Source organism: Mustela nivalis (assembly GCF_964662115.1).
Source record: "Mustela nivalis genome assembly, chromosome: 6".
NCBI classification, from domain to species: domain Eukaryota; kingdom Metazoa; phylum Chordata; class Mammalia; order Carnivora; family Mustelidae; genus Mustela; species Mustela nivalis.
This window is the reverse complement of record NC_139025.1, coordinates 85,012,707-85,033,871: the sequence shown is the minus strand read 5'-3', so window position 1 is coordinate 85,033,871 and position 21,165 is coordinate 85,012,707. Positions and strand designations below refer to the sequence as shown.

The following is a 21,165-nucleotide window of genomic DNA, read 5'->3' as shown; positions in this document are numbered from 1 at the left end:
GGGGCCCAGGAGGGCAGGCCGCGCAGGCTCCGCCTCGGGGCAGTCTCGCGCCGGGGGCGCCGAGCGTCTCCAGTCCTCGCAGCGGCGCGGGCTGGTGGGCTCCGCTGCGGCTCGCTTGCGGGGAAATGACCCTGCCCGGGGGCCCGACGAGCATGGCGCGGCCGGGAGGCGCGGCGCCCTGCAGCCCGGGGCTGGAGCGGGCCCCGCGCCGGAGTGTCGGGGAGCTGCGCCTGCTCTTCGAGGCGCGCTGCGCGGCGGTCGCTGCCGCCGCCGCCGCAGGGGAGCCCCGGGCCCGCGGGGCCAAGAGGCGTGGGGGACAAGTCCCTAACGGGCTTCCGCGGGCTCCCCCTGCCCCGGTGATACCGCAGCTGACTGTGACAGCTGAGGAGCCGGACGTGCCCCCGGCCAGCCCCGGGCCGCCGGAGCCGGCTGGTGGCTGGCTCCCGGCCGGGGGCTCCTCGCACCTGCAGCAGCCGCGCCGCCTCTCCACCTCGTCGCTCTCCTCCACTGGCTCCTCGTCGCTGCCCGAGGACTCAGAGGACGATCTGCTGAGTGACAGCGAGAGCCGAAGCCGCGGCAACGTGCAGCTGGAAGCCAGCGAGGACGTGGGTCAGGTATGGGCCGCGGGGGCGGGGCCAGCGCGGGGCGCGGGGGCTGCGCACAGCGGACCCAGCTCGGAGCTGGAGGAGGTCTGACCCCGGCGCTCAGCTCCCTCCGCCAAGGTCTGACACTCACTTCTTAGCGGGGGCACTGGGGTCGCAGGGAGGCGCCGGGCCGACCTCCTGCCTTGGCAGTTTTCTCCGGGCTTCTATCGGCGGGTCTCGGCCCGGGCCCTAGGGCGTCTAAGAAGGAGAGGCGGGAGGAGTCTGCGACCTGCCGTGGGCACCAGGTGGGGCGGAGGTGCAGATCGTGACTTGCGAGCCGGGAAGTGGGGCCGGAGAGATCGGAGGGGCTTGGACGTGCCCGGCGAACTCTCGGAGAGAGAGGGGCGAACGAGTCTCCCTCTTTCCCCGCCCCCTCTTCCGCGCGGCGGCCCCACCCCCGCCGTTGCCACGGTTTCCCTCTCCTGAGTGGGAGTGGAGCGGCGCTCCAGGCTCTGCTCGGGAGCTGCCGCCGTCTGCTCCCCGCGCCCGCACGAGGCGTGGACTCAGAGAAGGGAGGGGCTCGGGGTTGGGGGCTTCAGCAGAGAGTGGAATGCAGCCCTTCCCCGCTTTACTGCTCCTAATTAAAGCCGGGAGAAGGTAAACTGAGGCTGGTCGCCTCTGGTAACCTGGCTGTTCGGGGCCAGGTTTGACCCCCGGATAACCCCGGTCAGGGTGCAGCGGAGTCATTCCCAGTGCCTGCCCCTTAGGGGTGTGCAGCGCCTGGGATATCCATCTTGTCCCCTCTTTTTAACCAAGGCCAAATATTTTAAATAACTACCCGCGGTCAGGGTGAAGGAGTTGCTCCAGATCCACGTTATGCAAGTGTCCCTGGAGCGGAGGGAGAGGCGAAGGGCGCCCCGCAGGCTCTGGTGGCTCCCGGCCCGTCCAGAAGGGCGGTTAAGAGCTGCGGACGCACGCGGGGGTGGCCTGGGCGCGGTGCGGAGAGCCCTGAGACGCGGTGTGGAGAGCCCTGAGACGCGGTGTCCGCCTGCTGAACCCAGGCTTCGCAGCTCTGTCGGACTGGACGAGGCGGAGGAGCCCCTGTGACGACTTGCAGTTATCTGACTCAGTTACCCGCTGAAACTTACATTACCCAGAGGGCAACGTGATTTTTAAGGGATACAAGGGAAAAAGGTCTCCTAGAGCAGGAACACACACGCGCGCGCGCGCGCGCGTCACCCGCAGGTGTAGGGTGCTGGGAGTCCCTCTCTTCTCCCCCGGAGCTAAGGATACCCCGATCCGTGATCATTCCTAGTACAACCCCGGCTCCTACAGGGATGCGGGTGCCACCGAGGGATTTCCAGGGCGGTGGAATGTGGGGCAGTGAGAGGACTCCTTTCCCACCTCCTCCGAAATGTGGAGCAGTAGGTCTGGGTGGACCACTGCCCTGGTCTGATCTCCGACAAGCGGAGAAGCGGGTGCAGAAGAAAGTACGCCAGGATCGCAGCCCCCCTCCCGCCCCCGCTTCCCTCTTCCGCCCCCAGTCGGAGCAGCTCCCGCGGCCCAAGCCTGCCTGCAACGTAGGCAGCCCGGCTGGGGTCAAGACTTCGGGGACCAGTCGGCAGCTGTGCCCCGGGCGTCTTCGGCTGATCTCTCCCTCCCCAAGTTCCGCGGTCTTCCGGCCTGGCCAGGAGCTGGAGCAGATGGCCGCCGAGGGCCCTTCCAGCTCCAAGGCTGCGGCTCCCAGGCCTTCCCAACCCCCAGCCCGCCGGGGCCTCCCCGAAGGCAAACAGCCACGGCGGTGGCAGATAAGCCAGTAGCTGTTGACAGAGGCTGCCTGCGTCCGCGTGGAAGGGCCCGGCGCGGACTTTGCCTCGCTGCCGTCTGGGAGAGGCACAGAGCGCCGCCCAGGTTGCCTTTAGGGCTTCCCCGGATCAGAAACCGGAGGCCGTGGGAGGGCGGTAAAGGATGTGCCTGGGAGAAGGGTCATGCAGCAGCCCTGGGAGCTGCCGGCTGGCCAGCCCCTCACACTCACACTCGGGCCTAGGCACCTGACGTGCTAGCTCAGATCGAAAGGCCACCGAGAAGGCTCTGCCTTGCCTCTACCTGGCACACAGTCACACGTGGCACATGGTGTCTTGAATTATGTCTTGGGTTCACTCAAGACAGAGGCTCCGTCTCCTAGGAGCACCGCACATTCTGTCCAGAGCCTGGGGCTGGGCTCCCTCTCCACCCCCCCCTCCCAAAGTAGTTAGGACTGGGCAACCTGCATCCCTCCTGGGGCCCCTCTTCTAGAGGAGAAAGTTGTGGGCAGGGGAAACCCAGACACTTCAGGAGAGGAGTTGGGGACCTATCCCCAACAGCAGCTGGCAGGACTGTATTCTTAGGCCTTGTTTGCCTCTTAAAAAACAATGTTGGGGTGTTGGTGTAGCAGAAGACAGGGTGATTGGCTCCCCTTCCCTTGGTTCTCTTCTTTCAGGACTCCAGAATAGGTAAGGAGACCTCGATGCCATCCTGTCCTGGACCCAGAACTCCCACACTTCACTTTTCACTAATTATAGAGCTGAATTTAGGTTAACAGACTTCCTTTTTAAAAAGCAAATGCCCCTGGGAGGGTGAAGTCGTGGGTCACTTATACCTTAGTGCAAATCATTTTATAAATTTAAACTGATTGCTCTCACTACCCCACCACCACAGGGAGTGCTGATTTGATAGGGCAATGGGAACATGAGGAGGGTGTTGGGCTGGGAGAGGGCTTCAGCTAGAGATGGAGTGGTTAGAGGTAGGGAGTGGGAGTCAGGAGGTATAGGGACCAGGGTCCATTCCAGCAGAAGATACACTAAGTATCTGGTGTGATTTAAGGAGTCCTCAGGCCTTCCTTCCAAAAGCTTGGCTAAAGGAGCGTGGGAGGGTAGTGTCTAGCGGTGCCCTTCCCAGAGAGAGATGCTCCCCTGTGCAGCCCCAAGGGTGGAGACCAGAAGGGGCCCCTGTGACTTCCTCAAAGACTCACATAGTCAGCTCTACTGGGTTTTTGGCCCCAAGATGCCAAGATGCCTTTGGCTGTGAGTTGGTTTCCCAGACTAGGCTCAGCAGGAGGTCAGCGCTTTGGCCCTCTTTCCAGCTAAATTTCACTCTGTAACATAACAAATCTGCTTTCTGATATCCATACAATAAAAGCCTTACCTGCTCAAAAATATCTTCCCTGCTGTTGTTCCTATGCCAAAATCCCCACCCACTGAAGAATGACTCTTCAAGAGCCTTTTTGGATACATGCATTTTTATCTGCATTCTGTTCCCTGGAGGAGGTAGCTCCCTAAGATGGGTGGTGGTGAGTTCATTGATGCTTGCATAAACTCCTTCCAGGTTTGGCCATATCCATTCGCTGGCAGGGGAGCTAAATCCTGTCCTCCCAACCTCAAGGGGTGGCTTGGGGGGAGGGGCTCAGATGAAAGCCCTTTGTAATTTGCAGGGCTGGAACCAGCCATAGTTGCAGGAACTAAATCCTCTTCTACTGACCCCACTTCCCATCTTCTGGCTCCACTCACTGCTCCTTCAAGATCCCAGAAGAAAGGACGGTGCAGTTCTCCCTTTGCACCTCACTCAGGGCTGTCTCGCTTTTCCACTGGGATAACTACAGAACAACTGAAGGTCCCTCTAAGGACATTTGGGCCCCACTGACCCCAGAATTCTGCCAGTGGGCCCCTAAAGCTGCCTGAAACCCTACCATTAAACCCATTCTTTTGGATGAACACAGAGGTATCCATCCAACAGAGGGGGTCCCCAGGCTGATCTCAGTGTGTCCCGAGATAGCAGACATACCACCTTGTGGCTGCAAATTGCTTCAACTTATACAGAGCCATTTTACTTTAAAAAATAATAATAATTTATTAAATTTATTTTTTGTTTTTATTATTAAATAGTTTATTAAATTTATTAAATAATGATGTAGGACTCCATCCCTCTCCAAAGGCAGAGGCATAACAACTGAGCTACCCAGGTGCCCCTATTCTGTTTTATTTTATGAAAAGCACCAGCTGGGAGGGGCAGACGGAGAAGGAGAGAGAGAGAGAGTCCTAAGCAGGCTTCATGCTCAGCACAGAGCCCGAAGAGAAAGAGGGGCTGGATCTCCTGACCCTGAGATCATGACCTGAGCTGAAATTAGGAGTCAGACACTTACCCAATTCAGCGACCCCCAGGCACCCCCTTCAAAGCTCTTTCTCACCCAGAGTCCCATTTGACCCCCAAAGGGAGTTTGGGCGGTAGCATGGATTCCAGAAACTGCCAGGGTAGTCAGAACATGGGGAGGAGGTTGGGCTAGGAGAGAACTTCAGCCAGAGGCTGGGCTGCTTGAAGGCGGGGAGTGAGGGGATGCGAACTCCTCCAGGCCTTGACTTCCTTCTGTAAAATGGCAATAATGTTACCACAGCAGGCACTTGATGTTCATGTGCTCCATTTGAAAATCACAAGTGGGGGAAGAGGCTATAAGACGGCGCCGCTGAATACACATGGCACATACATCTTCCTGGAATTTTACTTGAGGATTTGGAGGTGGGAGAGTTTTATAATAAAACTTGGATTTATTATGCAGCAGAATGCAAACCTTGTATGTATTTAAAGAGGAAAAAAAGGGAGTTTAAAAGAGATGTCATGCTTCCAGTGGGCTGCTTCTGGCTACACCCCCAGATCCCTGGAGGTTGGACATGTGATCACACCCTAGTGTGCCATGTAGGAACTTCAGTAGGAAAACAGGAGCAATGCTTTCTGATGGAAGATGAGAAGCGCCTGGCAGGCAGTAGGCGGTCAGTAAATGGTGGCTCGTGTTATGGCAGCAGCTCTTATCCTCCCAGAGGAAACAGGCTCACACGGATGAAATTCTCACTTGGGTTCACTCAGCTAAAAAGTGACAGAGCCACCAGATTCCAGTGCTCTGTCACTAACCCCCACCGCCTCCCCATCGGAAGGGGCTTTCTGGTCAACAGCCTTCCCTTGCTTAGGCCACTGTACCTGTTCTCCCTCTCTCATTCACCTTCCTCTGATCAGGGAGGCTGGATTTCTAAGTTGAGTTCCAGTCCTTTAACTCTTGCAATGCATACATAACTTCTCTTAGACAAGCATTCCTGGGAGGAGGCAGCAGACACAGCATGGATGAGTGAACCTGTGTAGTTCAGAGGTTGGGCACAGGACTGATGAGTCTTGGGTGAGAAAAGGAAAGGTCCAGAGTCTGAGAGCCTCTCAGGATTGGGTGGAGGCCAGAAGCAATGTTTGTGAGACAAGCGGTACACCAAACTCTCCACTTCCTCCACAGTTTCATGTGAGATGACAGGCTCTCGGGTTTCTGGGTCTGGATTAAGAAGACCAAGGGTAGGGGTGTCTGGGTGGCTCAGTGGGTTAAAGCCTCTGCCTTTGGCTCAGGTTGTGAGAGCCCCTGCATGGGGCTCTCTGCTCAGCGGGGAGCCTGCTTCCCTCTCTCTCTCTCTGACTGCCTCTGCGTGTACTTGTGATCTCTGTCTGTCAAATAAATAAATAAAATCTTAAAAGAAGAAAAAAAAAAAAGAAGGGTGCCTGGGTGGCTCAGTGGGCTAAGCCACTGCCTTCAGCTCAGGTCATGATCTCAGGGTCCTGGGATCGAGTCCCGCATCGGGCTCTTTGCTCGGCAGGGAGCCTGCTTCCCTCTCTCTCTCTCTCTCTGCCTACCTCTCTGTCTACTTGTGATCTCTCTATATAAAATAAATAAATAAAATCTTTAAAAAAAAAGAAGAAGAAGAAGAAGAAGACCAAGGGTAGCCTGGCCCTAGCCAACTGGTGGGGAGGGAGATGGCCTCCAGGAACAGCAAGAGGGTCTTAGGAAGTCCCCAGTCATTCTTTTCCCAGGCCTTGCCAGGCTAGCCTCTCTGCTCTGGGCCTTTGCAAAGATTTGTTTTCATGTTTGTCTCTCTAAATGAGAGTAACCACTGGTCCAAAATGAATGAAACAATATCCAGATTTGTCCAGCTTCTGCTTCAAAAGGGGTCCGTGAGGGAGGCACAGGGGTGGGAGCCTGTCACATTAAAGCCTCATTTGCTACTCATAACAACCCAGTGAGAGTGATTATTTCCCCATTTTACAGATGAAGAAACCGACCCTCAGAGAATTCTCAGGCCCCAGAATCTCCTGAGGCATTGTTAGAAATGCAAAATTTTTTTATTTCACCCAGACCTACTCAGAATTTCCCTGAGGCAGACCTGAGTGTCTGCATTTTTTGAACATGGGTGACCATCAGGTGATTCTCATGCTCAGGAAAGTTCTAAATCCTTGACAGAACACTTTAGTAACCTACCCACACAGCTGGAGAGCAGACCTGGGGTGAAAACCTTCTGACATTAAGTCCAGGGCTCTTTTCCGCAGGAAATGGAGAAGCTGGATGTCTGCCATCACCCTGTGCCCACCTCAGTATCCTTTGCACAGGCTCACAATACACTTTCCTTGAGTGAGGGAGTGATTGAATGAATGAATCATGGGGCCCTAGCTGCTTGCGGTGGGCTGGGGCAGGAGGAAACCCTACACCAAGGGAGGGAAAGCTTGTGCATTGCTGAGATGCCAACGTGCACGCCGGGACCCTGTCGCTTTCAGAAAAGCCACTGGCAGAAGATCCGGACCATGGTGAATCTGCCCGTCATGAGCCCTTTCAAGAGGCGCTACGCCTGGGTGCAGCTGGCTGGGCACACGGGTGAGCACAGGGCAGGCGCCGGCGGGGCGGGCGGGTGCCCGGGAAAGGAAGGGACCGGGCAGCGCTAACTGGTGCCAGTCCGCAGGGAGTTTCAAGGCGGCTGGCACCAGCGGGCTGATCCTGAAGCGCAGCTCGGAGCCGGAGCGCTACTGCCTGGCGCGACTCATGGCGGACGCGCTGCGCGGCTGTGTGCCCGCCTTCCACGGCGTGGTGGAGCGCGATGGCGAGAGCTACTTGCAGTTGCAGGACCTGCTCGACGGCTTCGATGGGCCCTGCGTCCTGGACTGCAAGATGGGCGTCAGGTACACGTGCCCAGCCTGTCTGGGCGGGGGCACAGGGCGGGGAGAAGCGCTCTCCCGGGTGCCCGGAACCGCGCGGGACGGGGTCCAGGTCTGCGTTCCCTCACGCCCCACTTGCCTGCCCCTCCGCAGGACTTACCTGGAAGAGGAGCTGACCAAAGCCCGCGAGCGGCCCAAGCTACGGAAGGACATGTACAAGAAGATGCTGGCGGTAGACCCCGCGGCTCCAACCGAGGAGGAGCACGCGCAGCGCGCGGTCACCAAACCACGCTACATGCAGTGGCGAGAAGGCATCAGCTCCAGCACCACGCTTGGCTTCCGCATCGAAGGCATCAAGGTGGGCCAGGCCCGCTTTGCTCTGCAGCGCCCTGCCCCCCGCCCTGCCCTAACCCCACCTCGGTCTGTGGGTCCTCCCTGTGGATCCCCGCCACGAGGCCTCCTCTGGCGGCCTTCCCGCCTTCCCGCTTCCCCGGCAGCCCACGCCCTGGGAGGTACAGCCACTCTAGCCGGATCCTCTCCCCTCGAGCAGAGGAGAGGCACGGGAACACTGACACTTCCTGTCCCACTTCCTTCAGAAAGCCGACGGCTCCTGCAGCACCGACTTTAAGACCACGAGAAGCCGGGAGCAGGTGATTCGCGTCTTCGAGGAGTTTGTGCAAGGGGACGCGGAAGTGCTGGTGAGCGCCGGATTCTAGAACCCTGAGTTGTTGGGGAACCTGAAACCGAGGGTTGCCCCCTAGATCATCCGGTCTGGTGCCCTCACCTGTCACCCCCATCGTAGCATTTATCGCACCCGGGGGCTTATGTCTTCCTTACCATGGTATCCTCCAAGCCAAGCATGCATCGTGGCCCCTGATGCTAGCAGAGGCTCGATTAGTATTTGGTTAAATCTGCCCTCCTACCCTATCCCGCCCTCTCCAGAGGAGGTATCTGAACCGCCTGCAGCAGATTCGCGACACCCTGGAGGTCTCTGAGTTCTTTAGGAGGCACGAGGTAAGAGGGGTAGGTCCAGGTGCGGGGCCTATGGTCTGTGAGGGCTACAGCGGGAATGGGATGGGGATCTTCTCCAGGAAAGAGCTGCGGCCTGACCATGTGGGGCTCGGCAGGTGATCGGCAGCTCGCTACTCTTCGTGCACGATCACTGCCATCGAGCGGGTGTGTGGCTCATCGACTTCGGCAAGACCACGCCCCTCCCCGACGGCCAGACCCTGGACCACCGGCGGCCCTGGGAGGAGGGCAACCGCGAGGACGGCTATTTGCTGGGGCTGGACAATCTCATTAGCATCCTGGCCAGTCTGGCAGAGAGATGAGGCTGAGCCCCTGTTCTAACAGACCTTCGGCTGGGTCTCCGCCATGCATGCCAGCGAGAGACTGAAACCCCGCGGTGCGGGGCGGTTTACACTGTTCTGCAGGGCCAGGTGCCAACCACTATGGGACGCACTGCACGCGCTGGGGGCTGTCCCCCATACAAGACCCAGAGTTCCCAGAAACGATGGCACTAATTAACAGGGGGTGGGGGGTGGGGGAGGGGTGGCTGGGACAATGGGCTCCTTCCTGGGCCCAGCTCTTCTGAGGGGGCTGTATATCTCTTTAGAGAGGCCAGATAACGAATTTTATTTCGCAGGCACTAGATCTATTGGTCTAACCTCCCACACTACAATGGACAGCCTTTCCCAATAAAACTCAAAAACACCAGCTTTGGTGACTCAGGCCTCCTCCCCTTCTTCCTCTGGTCTCTTTCTCACTTCTCTGGCATCCCTTATGTCCACTCAGATCACTGGAGGGTTTGCGAAGAGCTCTTTACTGGAGGCATCTGTAGGACTCGGGGCTGCCCAGATGAAGAATGCTCATGGGGGAAAGGTAATCCAGAGAAGGCTTCCCGCAGGAGGCAGTTTCTACCTCTGGTCCCAAAGATCAAAGGCTGGGAGTGGCCAAGTTCTTCTCCAGGAAGCCTGAGCTGGTTTCCAGGATGGAGGGTCCAGTGGTGCCAGGCTGGCCTGAGACAGGCCCAGACACATAGCACAGACTCCAGGGGACAGAAGCTACTGGAATAATAAGCTCCCTAAAAGCCTGAGGAAGAGTGCAGGGAGAAATCACTGTTACCCATAGCGCCTGAGTCCTCACCTCAGGGCCCCTTGGGACCCGAGAGCCATAGGGGGATTCCTCTGGATTCGTTTGGAATACCCTCTGAGGTTGGAAGTCCTTGGATTGAGGGGTTTTGAGGCTAGAGGGCAGGCAGGAGTCAAGGAGCCTCCCTCCCTAGCATTTTAAGCTCTCCAGATTCAGTTTCTAGGCGTGTGGGGCTCTTAGGCCCTCCAAAGACCTGCTCTCCAACCCAGAAGTCCCTTCCTGCTCCAGGATGGGCCCCGGGTCCATTGGCAGGAGTGAATTTGGCACATCAGGGTCCTGTAATGGCGGGGCAAGAGAGCAGGGGACCACAGCGTTGTTCCGTGACTACCCTCCTGACCCTCAACATCAACATGGTCAAGGTGGGTCAGGGGCCACACCTGAATATGGTATCTGAGATGCTTCGAGATGCCAGCAAAACTGGGGTGGAGTTCAGGCTGGTGCTGCCAACACTGGGTAGAGGCAGGAGTTCATCCCACCCATGGCTGTGAAGGACCTTTCTCTCTGGACAACACTCCACATTCACACAGGCCCTGGAGAGCCCTGGGAAGGGCTCATCCGTCCACCTCCAGCAACGAAGTACAGCATGTCCGGGTTGGTGCACCCAGGCTAGGGGATGTAGCCTAATGAGACTTCCCAGAGCAGTACCCCCAAAAGATCTGCATCATGAGTGGAGGAAACTGAATGAAACCCATCAGGTACAGCCCCCCCTTTCTCTCACATGAGGTGGCCCAAGGGTAGAGAGGGGGTTGGGTGGGTTATCACCAGGAGTCTGTCTTGGATGTGAAGATGCCCTCCAAGAAGGCCTCTAGGACATCCACCTGCCTGGCAGCCCTCTCTGTAATAAGCAGCTCTTCGGGGAGGGAGGAGGACCACCATGAGCTGCTCAAGTGCCACCAGAGGGCCCGTAAACTCCCTTGGAGCAGCAGCCTTCCCCACCTCCCCAGACCCCACACCTGTAGATATCTCTTGCCATCCCAAAGTCTCTAATCTTGGCCACTCAGCTGGGCCCAGTACAGTTCAGCAGGCAGCTCCTGGCGGCAACATTCTTGCAGGCAAAACATCACCACCAGAACTCAGAAGCTCTTGCCCTGATCTGTTTCCATTAAAGTTATAGGGAAGAGCAGTTCCTTGGGGAGAGGGTTGAGCCACTCCCCCACACCCTGTGAGTCAGGATCACTCCCAAAATGTGGATGAAGTGATTTTCTTCCAGGTAGTGGCAGACCGGGACTCTGTCTTGGGCCAGATGGAGCAGGTCACGCATGGCCAGAGGTAATGGCTGGCCCTGGGTAGGGCCGAGTGCATTAGTCCATGTGTGTTTTAGGACACAAGGACAGGGTCTTTATTATTATTATTATTATTTTTTTTTTTTTTTAAGTAACACTTTACTTTGAAGATTTTTATTTATTTATTTGACAGAGAGAGATCACAAGTAGGCCGAGAGGCAGGCAGAGAGAGAGAGAGAGAGAGGAGGAAGCAGGCTCCCTGCTGAGCAGAGAGCCCGATGCGGGACTCGATCCCAGGACCCTGAGATCATGACCTGAGTCGAAGGCAGCGGCTTTACCCACTGAGTCACCCAGGCGCCCCTTTATTATTATTTTAAAAAATTTTTATTTCTAGAGAGAGAAAGAGAACATGAGCAGGAGTTGGGGGAGGAAGGTGCAGAGGGAGAAGTAGACTCCCTGCTAAGCAGGGAGCCCAACATGAGATTCGATTCTAGGACCCTGGGATCATGACCCAAGCTGAAGGCAGATGCTTAACCCACTGAGCTACCCAGGTGCCCTGCCCATCGCCCACTCTTCAGACAGGGTGTATAGATGGGCTCAGTGGGCTGGAAGAAGGGTCTTACCAAGTGTGGCTGGCTGTTCCTCAGGACACTCCTTACATCCTCTCCAGACATCAACTGGAGCAGAATTAGGCAAGGGGCAGTCCAGAGGCGGAGCCCCACATAGCACACAGTGTTCTGATGGCTGAACTTGCTGGGTGGGGGGTGCACATATCCGAGCTGCCAGCAGGGAGGGAACCAGGCTGTAGGTTCCACAAAACTGGAGACAGGCTCTGTATCACTAGGCCTGCTACCTCTCACCCCAGGGTGAAGAGCAGCTGTCCTGAGAGGGAGTTCTGCTCCCACTCTCCGCCCCGGCTGCTAGCCCCAGGCGCACCTGATCGTGAGCCCTCCGTGAGGAAATCAGCTCATCCTGACCAGAGCAGAGTTCTGGCAGGGTCTGGGGAGGAAGATGGCTCCTGGGCTCCCCCAGACACTTCAGGAGAGTGGGCTGACCCTAGCTCCAGCAACTGTTCCAGAAGTTCCACCCCTCTCATCTTGACAGCCACCTGCAGGGGGCTGGGGTCCCCAGGAAGGCCAATTACCAGTCCCTCATGGACTTTTCCAAAGGTACCATGGCCCAGGGCTCTGTAGGAAAACAGGTTGGAAGGGCGTGGGTGGATGGGCCTGGGGAATGGTCCTAGAGGAGCTAGTGCCTACTTTCCCTTCTTGCCATCCCCTACATGCCCAGGTGGCCCTATCTGAGGACTCAAGTTTTTCAGCATCTCCCCAAGTACAAGCCCTACTGAGGCGATGTTGGCTGGCACAGAACCAGGGCAGAAGAGAGAAGGTATGGGCTCAGGGTGGAGGTGGGAGTCTATGATGGGGTTTTCCTTATGTCCTTGCAGACATCCTGGGTAGAGGCAACCCTTGCTCCAAATCATAGGGTCCCCGCCATCCCAGAATTGGGGATGACAGCTGACTTTGGACAGGTTACTCTGCCTTTTGGAATTTCTCTGACTTCTGTCTCCTCCACACAGAGGTTTGGGGCCTGATGCTCTCTATGAACCATAATTTAGCACAGCAGGGCACAGGATGGGAGTGGGAAGGATTCAGAGGGCATAGATTCTCAGAGGAGGGAAAGAACTTAACCAAGCAGGCTGACATTGGCTGGGGAAACTTCTGTAGGCCCTGGGGGCAGGCCAGGGCTGGGCCTAGCCATACCCCGCCTAGAAGTAGTAGGGGTTGAGGGCTGTCCTGATGATGGAGGTTCAAGGATTGCTCAGTTCAAGCTCAGGGCCTGGCAGCCTTGTCCCCCACAGGCCCTGACACTTCTTATGGTTCACTGAGGAAGAAGGGAAAACTCTCTACCTACTCATCTGGCCCACCTGCTTTGCCACCCCTCCACCCAGGACATCTCTCCAGACACCCATTAAGGCAAACGTCTTCCCTGGGCCTGCACAGCTGCTTCTACACTTAGAATCCCAGAGGAACCCATGCTGGAAGGAGGGATCTTGAAATCAGCCATGTCTGTCCCTGGGACCCCACACACAGCTCAGTGAAGAGGTGGGCAGCTTTGAATCAGCCATGCCTCCTGGATGTTCCTTACCCGGAATCAGGACCCCACACACCATAAGGAGTCTCAGTGTAGAGGTCACAATGACAATCACCAACAGAACCAGAGGGTCTGGTAGAGTGGGCAGGTCTAGGGAGAAAGACACCTCTCTGTCTTTGGGACAGAGTGGGAAGCTCCTCTCTGTCTTCTTCCCCAAATTTTACCCATACCACAAGATTCAGCCCAAGTGTTAACTTTTTCATGATGTTTTTCCCCCACTGATCCTAGATAAAAGCAACCTTTCCCTCCTGAGAAACCCTAAAATATTTTAAGTCTCCCATGGCAATTGTCACGTTAATAGATATCTATATCTAAATCTAGATACATATCTGAGTGCCTGGGTGACTCCATGGGTTAAGAGTCTGCCTTCAGCTCAGGTCATGATCCCAGGGGCCTGGGACAGAGCCCTGCATTGGGCTCCCTGCTCAGCAGGGAGTCTTCTCCCTCTCCCTCTCCCTCTCCCCCCTGCACTTTTTTTTTTCTTTAAGATTTTATTTATTTATTTGACAGACAGAGATCACAAGTAGGCAGAGAGGCAGGCAGAGAGAAAGAAAGGGGGAAGCAGGCTCCCCGCTGAGCAGAGAGCCTGTTTCGGGGCTCGATCCCAAGACCCTGAGATCATGACCCAGCCGAAGGCAGAGGCTTTAACCCACTGAGCCCCTCAGGCATCCCTCTCCCCCCTTCTCTTGCTCTCTCTCATGTGTGTTCTCTACCCCCTCTAATAAATAAACAGAATCTAAAAAAAAATAAATCTAGATTCATATCTAGATAGAAAAATAGGTAGGTAGATAGATAGGTATCACCCCTCCACACTAGACCACTTGTCTACATGCTCCTTGAAGACAAAGCATATGCTGATGAAGCTCCAATCTCCTGCCCAGCCCCTGGAATGGTGCCTGGCACACACCACTCATTTCTCCCAGTTCCCTTCTGCTCCTCCCAGCCCATGGCCCCAGGAGTCCTGACCGTGGACAAAGGCATTCATTTGGCTAACCAGAGCCCTGCCTGCCATTGGCAGTCTTTCAAAAGGCAATGACCAGACCTGAGGTGCGATCAGATCTCTACTTCTCCATGGCTCTCCATGACTGAGTAGAAGAATAGATATTGCAGGGTGAGGGTGGCAGACAGACACACTTTTCCAGCCACATGGTGAATTCTAGTCCTGGACTTTATTTTAAGATTTTATTTATTTGACAGAGACACAGCGAGAGAGGAAACACAAGCAGGGGGAGTGGGAGAGGGAGAAGCAGGCTTCCCGAGAAGCAGGCTTCCCGAGGAGCAGGGAGCCCGATGAGGGGTTCGACTCCAGGACCCTGGGATCATGACCTGAGCCGAGGGCAGATGCTTAACAACTGAGCCACCCAGACGCCCCTGGTCCTGGACTTTAGAACAATGAGCAGTACCTGGCATTTAAGAGGTGGGGGGAGGGTCTGGAGGACTTCTGTCAAGCCTGCATACTTCCTCTTCTGGGATCCTTGAGCTCACAGGTTGAGCCTGAGTAGGAGAGTACCCCAGAATGCCCCATACTGGCATCACAACTGACAGCCTAACTCACGAGGACTCCTGTGTGTGCAAGAAACAGATAGTTCACAGCATAGAGCTGGTGGTTCAAATGGGAGTGGGTTCTGGGATTGAGGAATAAGGCTAGGCCAGGCTGAGAGGTGGGGGACAGGAGGGTTAGGGGCCAATACCTGCCAGAGGCTATAGGTAGGGTTCACTGCAGGGGTGTATGAGGGATAACCCATCTTCCCCATCAACCCAGAGGATATCACTCTCTGAGGCATCACCCCCTGGAAATTGAAAAGTGATAAGAACGTTTGGCTACAAAATGGGGGGAGGAAGCGGCACACAAATGGGAAGTGAGCTTATGAATGGGGGGAAGCTGTTGTCTCCAGGTTCAACTAGTGTGGCCCTTTCTACGCTGGCATTACAACACAGGTGCTCCCCACTCCGAAGTGGGAGCCAGGAGCCAGACAGGTGGGTGGGGGTCATCAGCAGGAGCCTAAAGGCCTGGCTCAGGCTGGCTGGGACAACCTCCTTGTCTGCCTGAAATCCTCTGACTTCATGTCCTCAGCTACAGAATGGGCCAGGCCCAATCCACATGTTCCATTTTTGTGAGAATGGAGAAGATGTGTATAAAGTACTTCTGAACAGGATGGCTTAGACAGACTCAAAGGCTTTCGCTCTTTACACCAGTGATTTCCAAACTCTGGAGTGTATTAAAATCACCCAGAGGATTGATTGAAACACAGAAGGCTAGGAGTGTTACTTAGAGTTTCTGATTCAGTAAGTTGGAGAGGGACTGAGAACTTGGATGTCTAACCATTTCTTAGGTGGTACTAATGTTACTGGTTCAGAAACCACACTTTGAGAACTATTAACTTAAATTACCCCTGCCTGGGGCACCTGTGTGGCTCAGTCAATTGGGTATTGAACCTCAGGTATAGAGGGTATTAGGTATAGAACCTCAGGCACCGGGATCACCACCCACCTCCCCCTGCTCCACACTTGGTCTCCTGATTTCGGCTCAGGTCATGATCTTAGGGTGCTGAAATGGAGACCCAGGTGGAGCCCCCAGGCAAGACCCACCACACGCTCTGTGCTGGGAGTGGAGACTGCATAAGATTCTCTATCTGCCCTCAGCACCCCCTCCTCTCTCCCTCTCTCTCTCTCTCTTAAAAAAAAAAAAAAAAAAAAAAAAAAAAAAGGAATAAATTATCCAGGCCTTTCTGCCTTTCTGCTCAGTTTGCTAATTTAGCTAGCTCTAAGTTCCTGGGACTGCTGTAGAGCAAGGAGACCTGTTGTGATTAAAAAAAATAAAAAGGCCCAGATTTAAATGAAAATCTAGGGAATCCTGTCTGCTTGTGTGATTTGCAGCTTACTTGATCTCTTTTCTTTTTAAAAAGATTTTTTTAATTTAATTTTTTTCAGTGTTCTAAGATTCATTGTTGCTGCCCACACCCAGAGCTCCATGCAATAAGTGCCTTCCTTAATATCCACCATCAGGCTCATCCATCCCTCCACCCCTCTCTTTTCTATTTTATTTATTTAAATATTTTATTTATTTATTTGACAGAGAGAGATCACAAGTAGATGGAGGGGCAGGCAGAGAGAGAGAGAGAGAGTGAGAAGCAGGCTCCCTGCTGAGCAGAGAGCACCAAGCGCAGTGGAACTGGATCCCAGGACCCTGAGATCATGACCCAAGCTGAAGGCAGCGGCTTAACCCACTGAGCCACCCAGACGCCCCAACCCCTCTCTTTTTTTAAAAAAGATTTATGAGAGAGAGAGAGCGGGCGTGCACGCGCTCACCAGTGGGGGAGGGGCAGAATCTTAAGGAGACTCCACACTGAGTGTGGAGCCCAATGTGGGGCTCAGTCTCATGATCCTTAAGATCAGGACCTGAGCTGAAACCAAGAGTCAGGCACTTAACCCACAGAGCCACCCAGGATCATCTACTTAATCTCTTGAGAGCTCTTTTTTTTTTTTTTTAAGATTTTATTCATTTATTTGACAGACAGAGACCACAAGTAGACAGAGAGGCAGGCAGAGAGAGAGGAGAAAGCAGGCTCCCCACTGAGCAGAGAGAGCCCGATGCGGGGCTCGATCCCAAGACCCTGAGATCATGACCCAGCCGAAGCAGAGGCTTTAACCCACTGAGCCACCCAGGCGCCCCTTTCCCAAGAGCTCCTAACTCTACTTGTCCTGGGGCCCTGAGCGGGGCTCAACCGCTTCCCCACCTATCCTTCAGAGCGTATGTTCTAAGGTTCCAATGACACTTCACCCTGGGAGCCCCTGGGAGCCCCTGAGCTCCCCTCCTTGAGAGCGCACCTACCCCGGTAGCCGCCAACTACTGCACCCGCACTACAGGCTCCGCCGCCGCCCCCGGAGCCCCGGAGTGCGGCCCCGCGCAGCGTACCCCAGGCCTCCGCGCAGCCCCGGCCGCATTCCGCCCCCTCCTGCGAGGAGCGGCCGGCCTGCGGAAAATGGGCCCCGCGACGTCCAGCCACCCCCTCCGTCTGCGGGGCGACAGCGTGATGGCCCGCACCGGGGACGGGGAGCACGCCCTCCTCCCCCGACCCCGCCTCCCGCGCGCTCACCTGCGGCGCCGCCTTTCTCGCTGCTCCCGGGCGCCGCCGAGCGGTTCTCCAGTTTCTCAGGTGAGACCTGAAGCCGGCCTCGGTCCCCGCGCCGCAGGTGGGCCCGCTCTCCTCCTCGGGCCGCCTCCAGCCCGGGGCTGTAGCTAGGCGGCGTGCTGCTACCGGACCTGCGGCGCGCCAGCCATCGAGTGAGGACCGTCGAGTAAGGGAACGGACTCCAGGCAGGGCCCAGAGACCGGGAGCCCAAGGACCGGACGAAGAGCTTGTGTGGGCGCGCCCGCAGCCAGAAGCTTGGGACCCCAACGCGGATTGCTGGGGGCGGGAGCTGACCACGCTGAGGGCAGCACGTACCCCGCCACCCCCGCCACCCCCGCCACCCCTGCCGCCTTGCGTCCAGCGCCGTGACCCCGAGACCCCTGCGGCCCCCTCCGTCGCCGCGTGCTCCTCAGCGACCCAAGATTCTCCGAGGAAGACGAGCTGGCTCTCCGGGCTTTCCTGCGGGCAGCGGGCGCCAAATTCGGCGGGGCCCGGGACGCTCCCCTCACAGCGCGGGGGTCTGGACCTCGAGGAGCGACCTCGGTCTGCCCGGCCCTAGCCCCGGTGAGCTTGAGCTGCCTCATCCCACTGGCTCCGCTCGCTCCGGGACAGGCGTCCTCTCCCTGCTGCCCAGCTAGGATGTAAAGCGGCTCCCCGCGACCAAGGGAGAAGACGGCAGAGACGAAGACGCCGTGCGCCCGCGACAGGTGGTTCTCCGCGCCTTCGGCCCCCGCAGGTAGGTAAGCTGAGATCCTACGGAAGCGGGCGCGGAGTCCGTGGTCCTCGCTCTTTGGTCCTCGCGCTGCTCGCCTGGGGCACATATTGGTGAAAAAAGCGGCTCCAGAATTTATCTGAGGGGTTTAAGAGGCTGTGGTTGATTTTGAAAAGATGGGGAGACTAGATCCGTACGCCAGATTAGATTTTACACTTATCTTAGGAGGCTTAATGGAGATGGGGGGTGGTGGTGTGCTCCAGCCACCGCTTAGCGCCGCAGCTGGTTAGGGGCTCTCCAGTGGCAAGCAACAGGCTCCTAGGTACTGGGCTAATTCAGTGGCGACCATTACCTCCGACCCTGGTTCCACTGGAAGAAGGGACAAAGTCGCTAGGGCCACACAGGGTTGTGGAATATACCCTACAACAATGTGGTCACCTGAGGCCTTCTGTCCCCTGACTTTAGAACTTCAGACACCAGGGTCACCACCCATCTCCCCCTGCTCCACAATTAGAGGTACTCGCTGGTGGCTGGCGCCCACCACACCTGCATACCTTTCTGAGGTTCCGTGGTACCCACTGTCACCATCACTCTGCTGCTGGTGTGTGACTTGTTGAACTGTTTGTGTGGGTCCTTGCCCGCCACAGGCCCACGGGATGAAAACAGCCAAGTCCTGTCAGTGCCTTGGAGCAGGGAGGGAGGAAAGAGTCATAGAACATCTGACCTGGCCTGGTAAGGTGAGCAGAGAAGGGAGGGAGAGCCTGGAGCTCACCTGGAACTAGGGGAGAAACTAGCTCTAAGCAACTAGGTGGGGCGGTGACGTTCGCATCTTGAAGCTGGCAGTGACAGGGGCAAGGATGGCAGAAAAGCTGCCTGGGACCCCGAGTTGGAGCAAAGAATGGTTCCTGAAATGTGACAGCGAGACAGCGGGGTTGGGAAAGGGGGCCTGTGGTTAAATGGGGACAAGAGATAAAGATCGATAAAGAGATAACCTCTCAACATCTAGCCCTTGTCTCTTGTGGTCAGTCACGACGTTCCTAAACTCACCCAGCCAGGGCAGACCAGCGCCTGGAAGCCAGCCCTGACCAAATCCAGTCACTGAAGTGCCTCTGGGTACCCACTGATACCTCTGTAAATTTCTCCCCTGGGGAGTCCTTCCCAGTGAATGACTTGGGGGCTTCCCTGAGTTTGGTCTCGCAGGCTCCCCAACCTTTCCTCAACCTAGCTAGGTGGTCTCACCCCCAGGTGCTCCTGAGACCCTAGGGCCTGTCCCTCCTTCCCACACTGTGTGATGGGGAACCTTGAATTCAGACCCGCGCCGTGCTTCTGGGCCCACTCACCAGCAGCACTGACCCAGAAGCACCGGCCTTGAGGGCTCCAGGTCTCTGGTGGAGCCACTAGGACCCAGTCTTCTCAATTACTATTACCAAGCCTCAGAAGATGCCTCTAGCCAGATGTTTCCTTGACTGACAGGAGGTACTTAGCTGCTGCTTCAAGCCACAGCAGCCGTGACCCTGAGCAGTCCATGGCTTGTTCAGCCTGCCACAGCTAGAGCTGTGGACTAAGACCATGTCACTTCTGCCTGACCACCCTACTTATAGCGGAGTCCAGCAGCTTGCTAGACACTGTCGTCCTAAAGCCCGCCTGGCCACTCCCACCTCAGACCCCAGGATGCTGAAGGAGGGAAGGGCGGGGCATGTGGGCAGCAAGGTCCCTAAGCTTCCTGGAAGAGCCTTGTGAGCACCCCTCCCAGGGCTGTCTGGATCCCAAGGTAGGGGAGAAAGTGCCCCCTACCCTTTTGAGGCAGGAGGTGAAAAAAGGGGCAACCACACCCCAGACATCCTGCTCAGTCTTCTAGGTTTTTCTAGTTCTCACATCAGGAGCAATGGAGTGAGTGGTTCATTGGTGGTGGGGTGTGGGCATGTGTAATAACACATAGGAAGTGCTCTTTTTTTTTTTTTTTTCTAAAGATTTTATTTATTTGAGAGGAGAGAGAACACAAGCAGGGAGGAGGGGCAAGGGAGATGGGGGAGCAGACTCCCTGATGAGCAAGGAGCCAGATGCTGGGGTGCTGAGGTCGATCCCAGGGCTCTGGGATCATGACCTGAGCCAAAGGCAGACACTTCAGTTTAACTGACTGAGCCACCCGGGCGCCCCAGCAAGTGCTCTTTTAAACTGCCCCAAGTAAGGCATCATTAATCACTGTTTGTGTCTTTTCCGTACCTTTGTGACTGAAAGGCTGAACCTCCAGAAATCCTCAAACCCTCAGAAACATGAGTCTTTAGGTTCACTTCATACAACTCCACTGTCTGTCTTAACCCTTTGCACAATTCTTTTTTTAAGATTTTATTTATTTGACAGAGAGAACGAGAGAGCGTGAGCAGCGGGGAGCAGCAGAGGGAGAGGGCAAAGCGGGCTCTCCACTGAGCAGGGAGCCCAATGTGCGGCTCGCTCAATCCTAGGACCCTGGGATCATGACCCGAGCCAAAGGCATGCTTAACCATCTGAGCCACCCAGGAGCCTCCTTTGCACAATTTCGTACTATGATGGGGTAAAAGCCTGGATCCTGATCTCAAAGATCTAAGCGCTAGTACTAGCATTTCTAGTCAACATGATGGTGCACAGGTTGCACTGTTCTGAGACCATTTCCCCACCTATAAAATCCTATGAAGGGGAATTGCTCTGTAAACCACAAGGGGCCCTATAACTGTGAAGGTCCTCAGCTTTCAGGTGGTCTTGTGTCTTCCTTAATTTTTTGTCCGAAATACTAATTTTAAAGGCTGAGGCCTATATACAAAGCACTGGGAAAAAAAGTGATAGTGGTTAGCTACTTGGTTGTCTAAGACTATAGTGCTAAGTAAAGATACTACAGTGATTCTGAAAGCACTGTAGAGGACCCCTGCTCTATTGAACTCTGTGGGTATCCCACTGTGAGGTCCCAGAATTTACTTGGTAACATTCCCCTAAGCCAGTGGTTCTCCAATTGTGTTAGGGCTTGGATAGCCCCATCAGCACCACCTGGAAATCTGTTAGAGATGCAAATTCTTGGGTTTCACCCTAGATCCACTGAATCAGAAACATCAGTGAAGGGCTGGGCAGTGTGTTTTAACACATTCTTCCCGCAATTTTTGTCACATGGGTTTGGGGACCAATCTGTTTGCAGACGCAGTAGTTGCTTATAAAACCTATTGTATTATTCTGTGTCCAGCAGCTCTGTTCATGGG

The 21,165-nt window shown here is 55.7% G+C and overlaps 2 protein-coding genes and 1 long non-coding RNA gene across 3 annotated transcripts in view; 1 reads left to right on the top strand and 2 right to left on the bottom strand.

Annotated features, from left to right (window-relative positions):
- The window catches only part of LOC309867157, a 185,002-nt gene that overhangs the window by 97,893 nt on the left and 65,944 nt on the right, over positions 1–21,165 (bottom strand). The gene's annotated exons all lie outside the window — the stretch shown is intronic.
- ITPKA (inositol-trisphosphate 3-kinase A) lies at positions 115–9,301 on the top strand. Its single transcript, XM_082735653.1, has 7 exons — positions 115–614; positions 7,194–7,290; positions 7,376–7,592; positions 7,722–7,926; positions 8,165–8,266; positions 8,511–8,582; positions 8,696–9,301. The coding sequence occupies exons 1-7, from the start codon at positions 126–128 to the stop codon at positions 8,897–8,899; spliced, it is 1,386 nt and encodes a 461-aa protein (XP_082591779.1). The 5' UTR covers positions 115–125; the 3' UTR covers positions 8,900–9,301.
- Positions 14,798–18,050, bottom strand: LTK (leukocyte receptor tyrosine kinase; the record flags this gene model as incomplete). The annotated part of the gene is given in 5 exon segments (XM_082737557.1): positions 14,798–14,886; positions 16,929–17,085; positions 17,087–17,112; positions 17,194–17,637; positions 17,756–18,050. Coding segments are annotated over 5 exon segments (1,011 nt in total).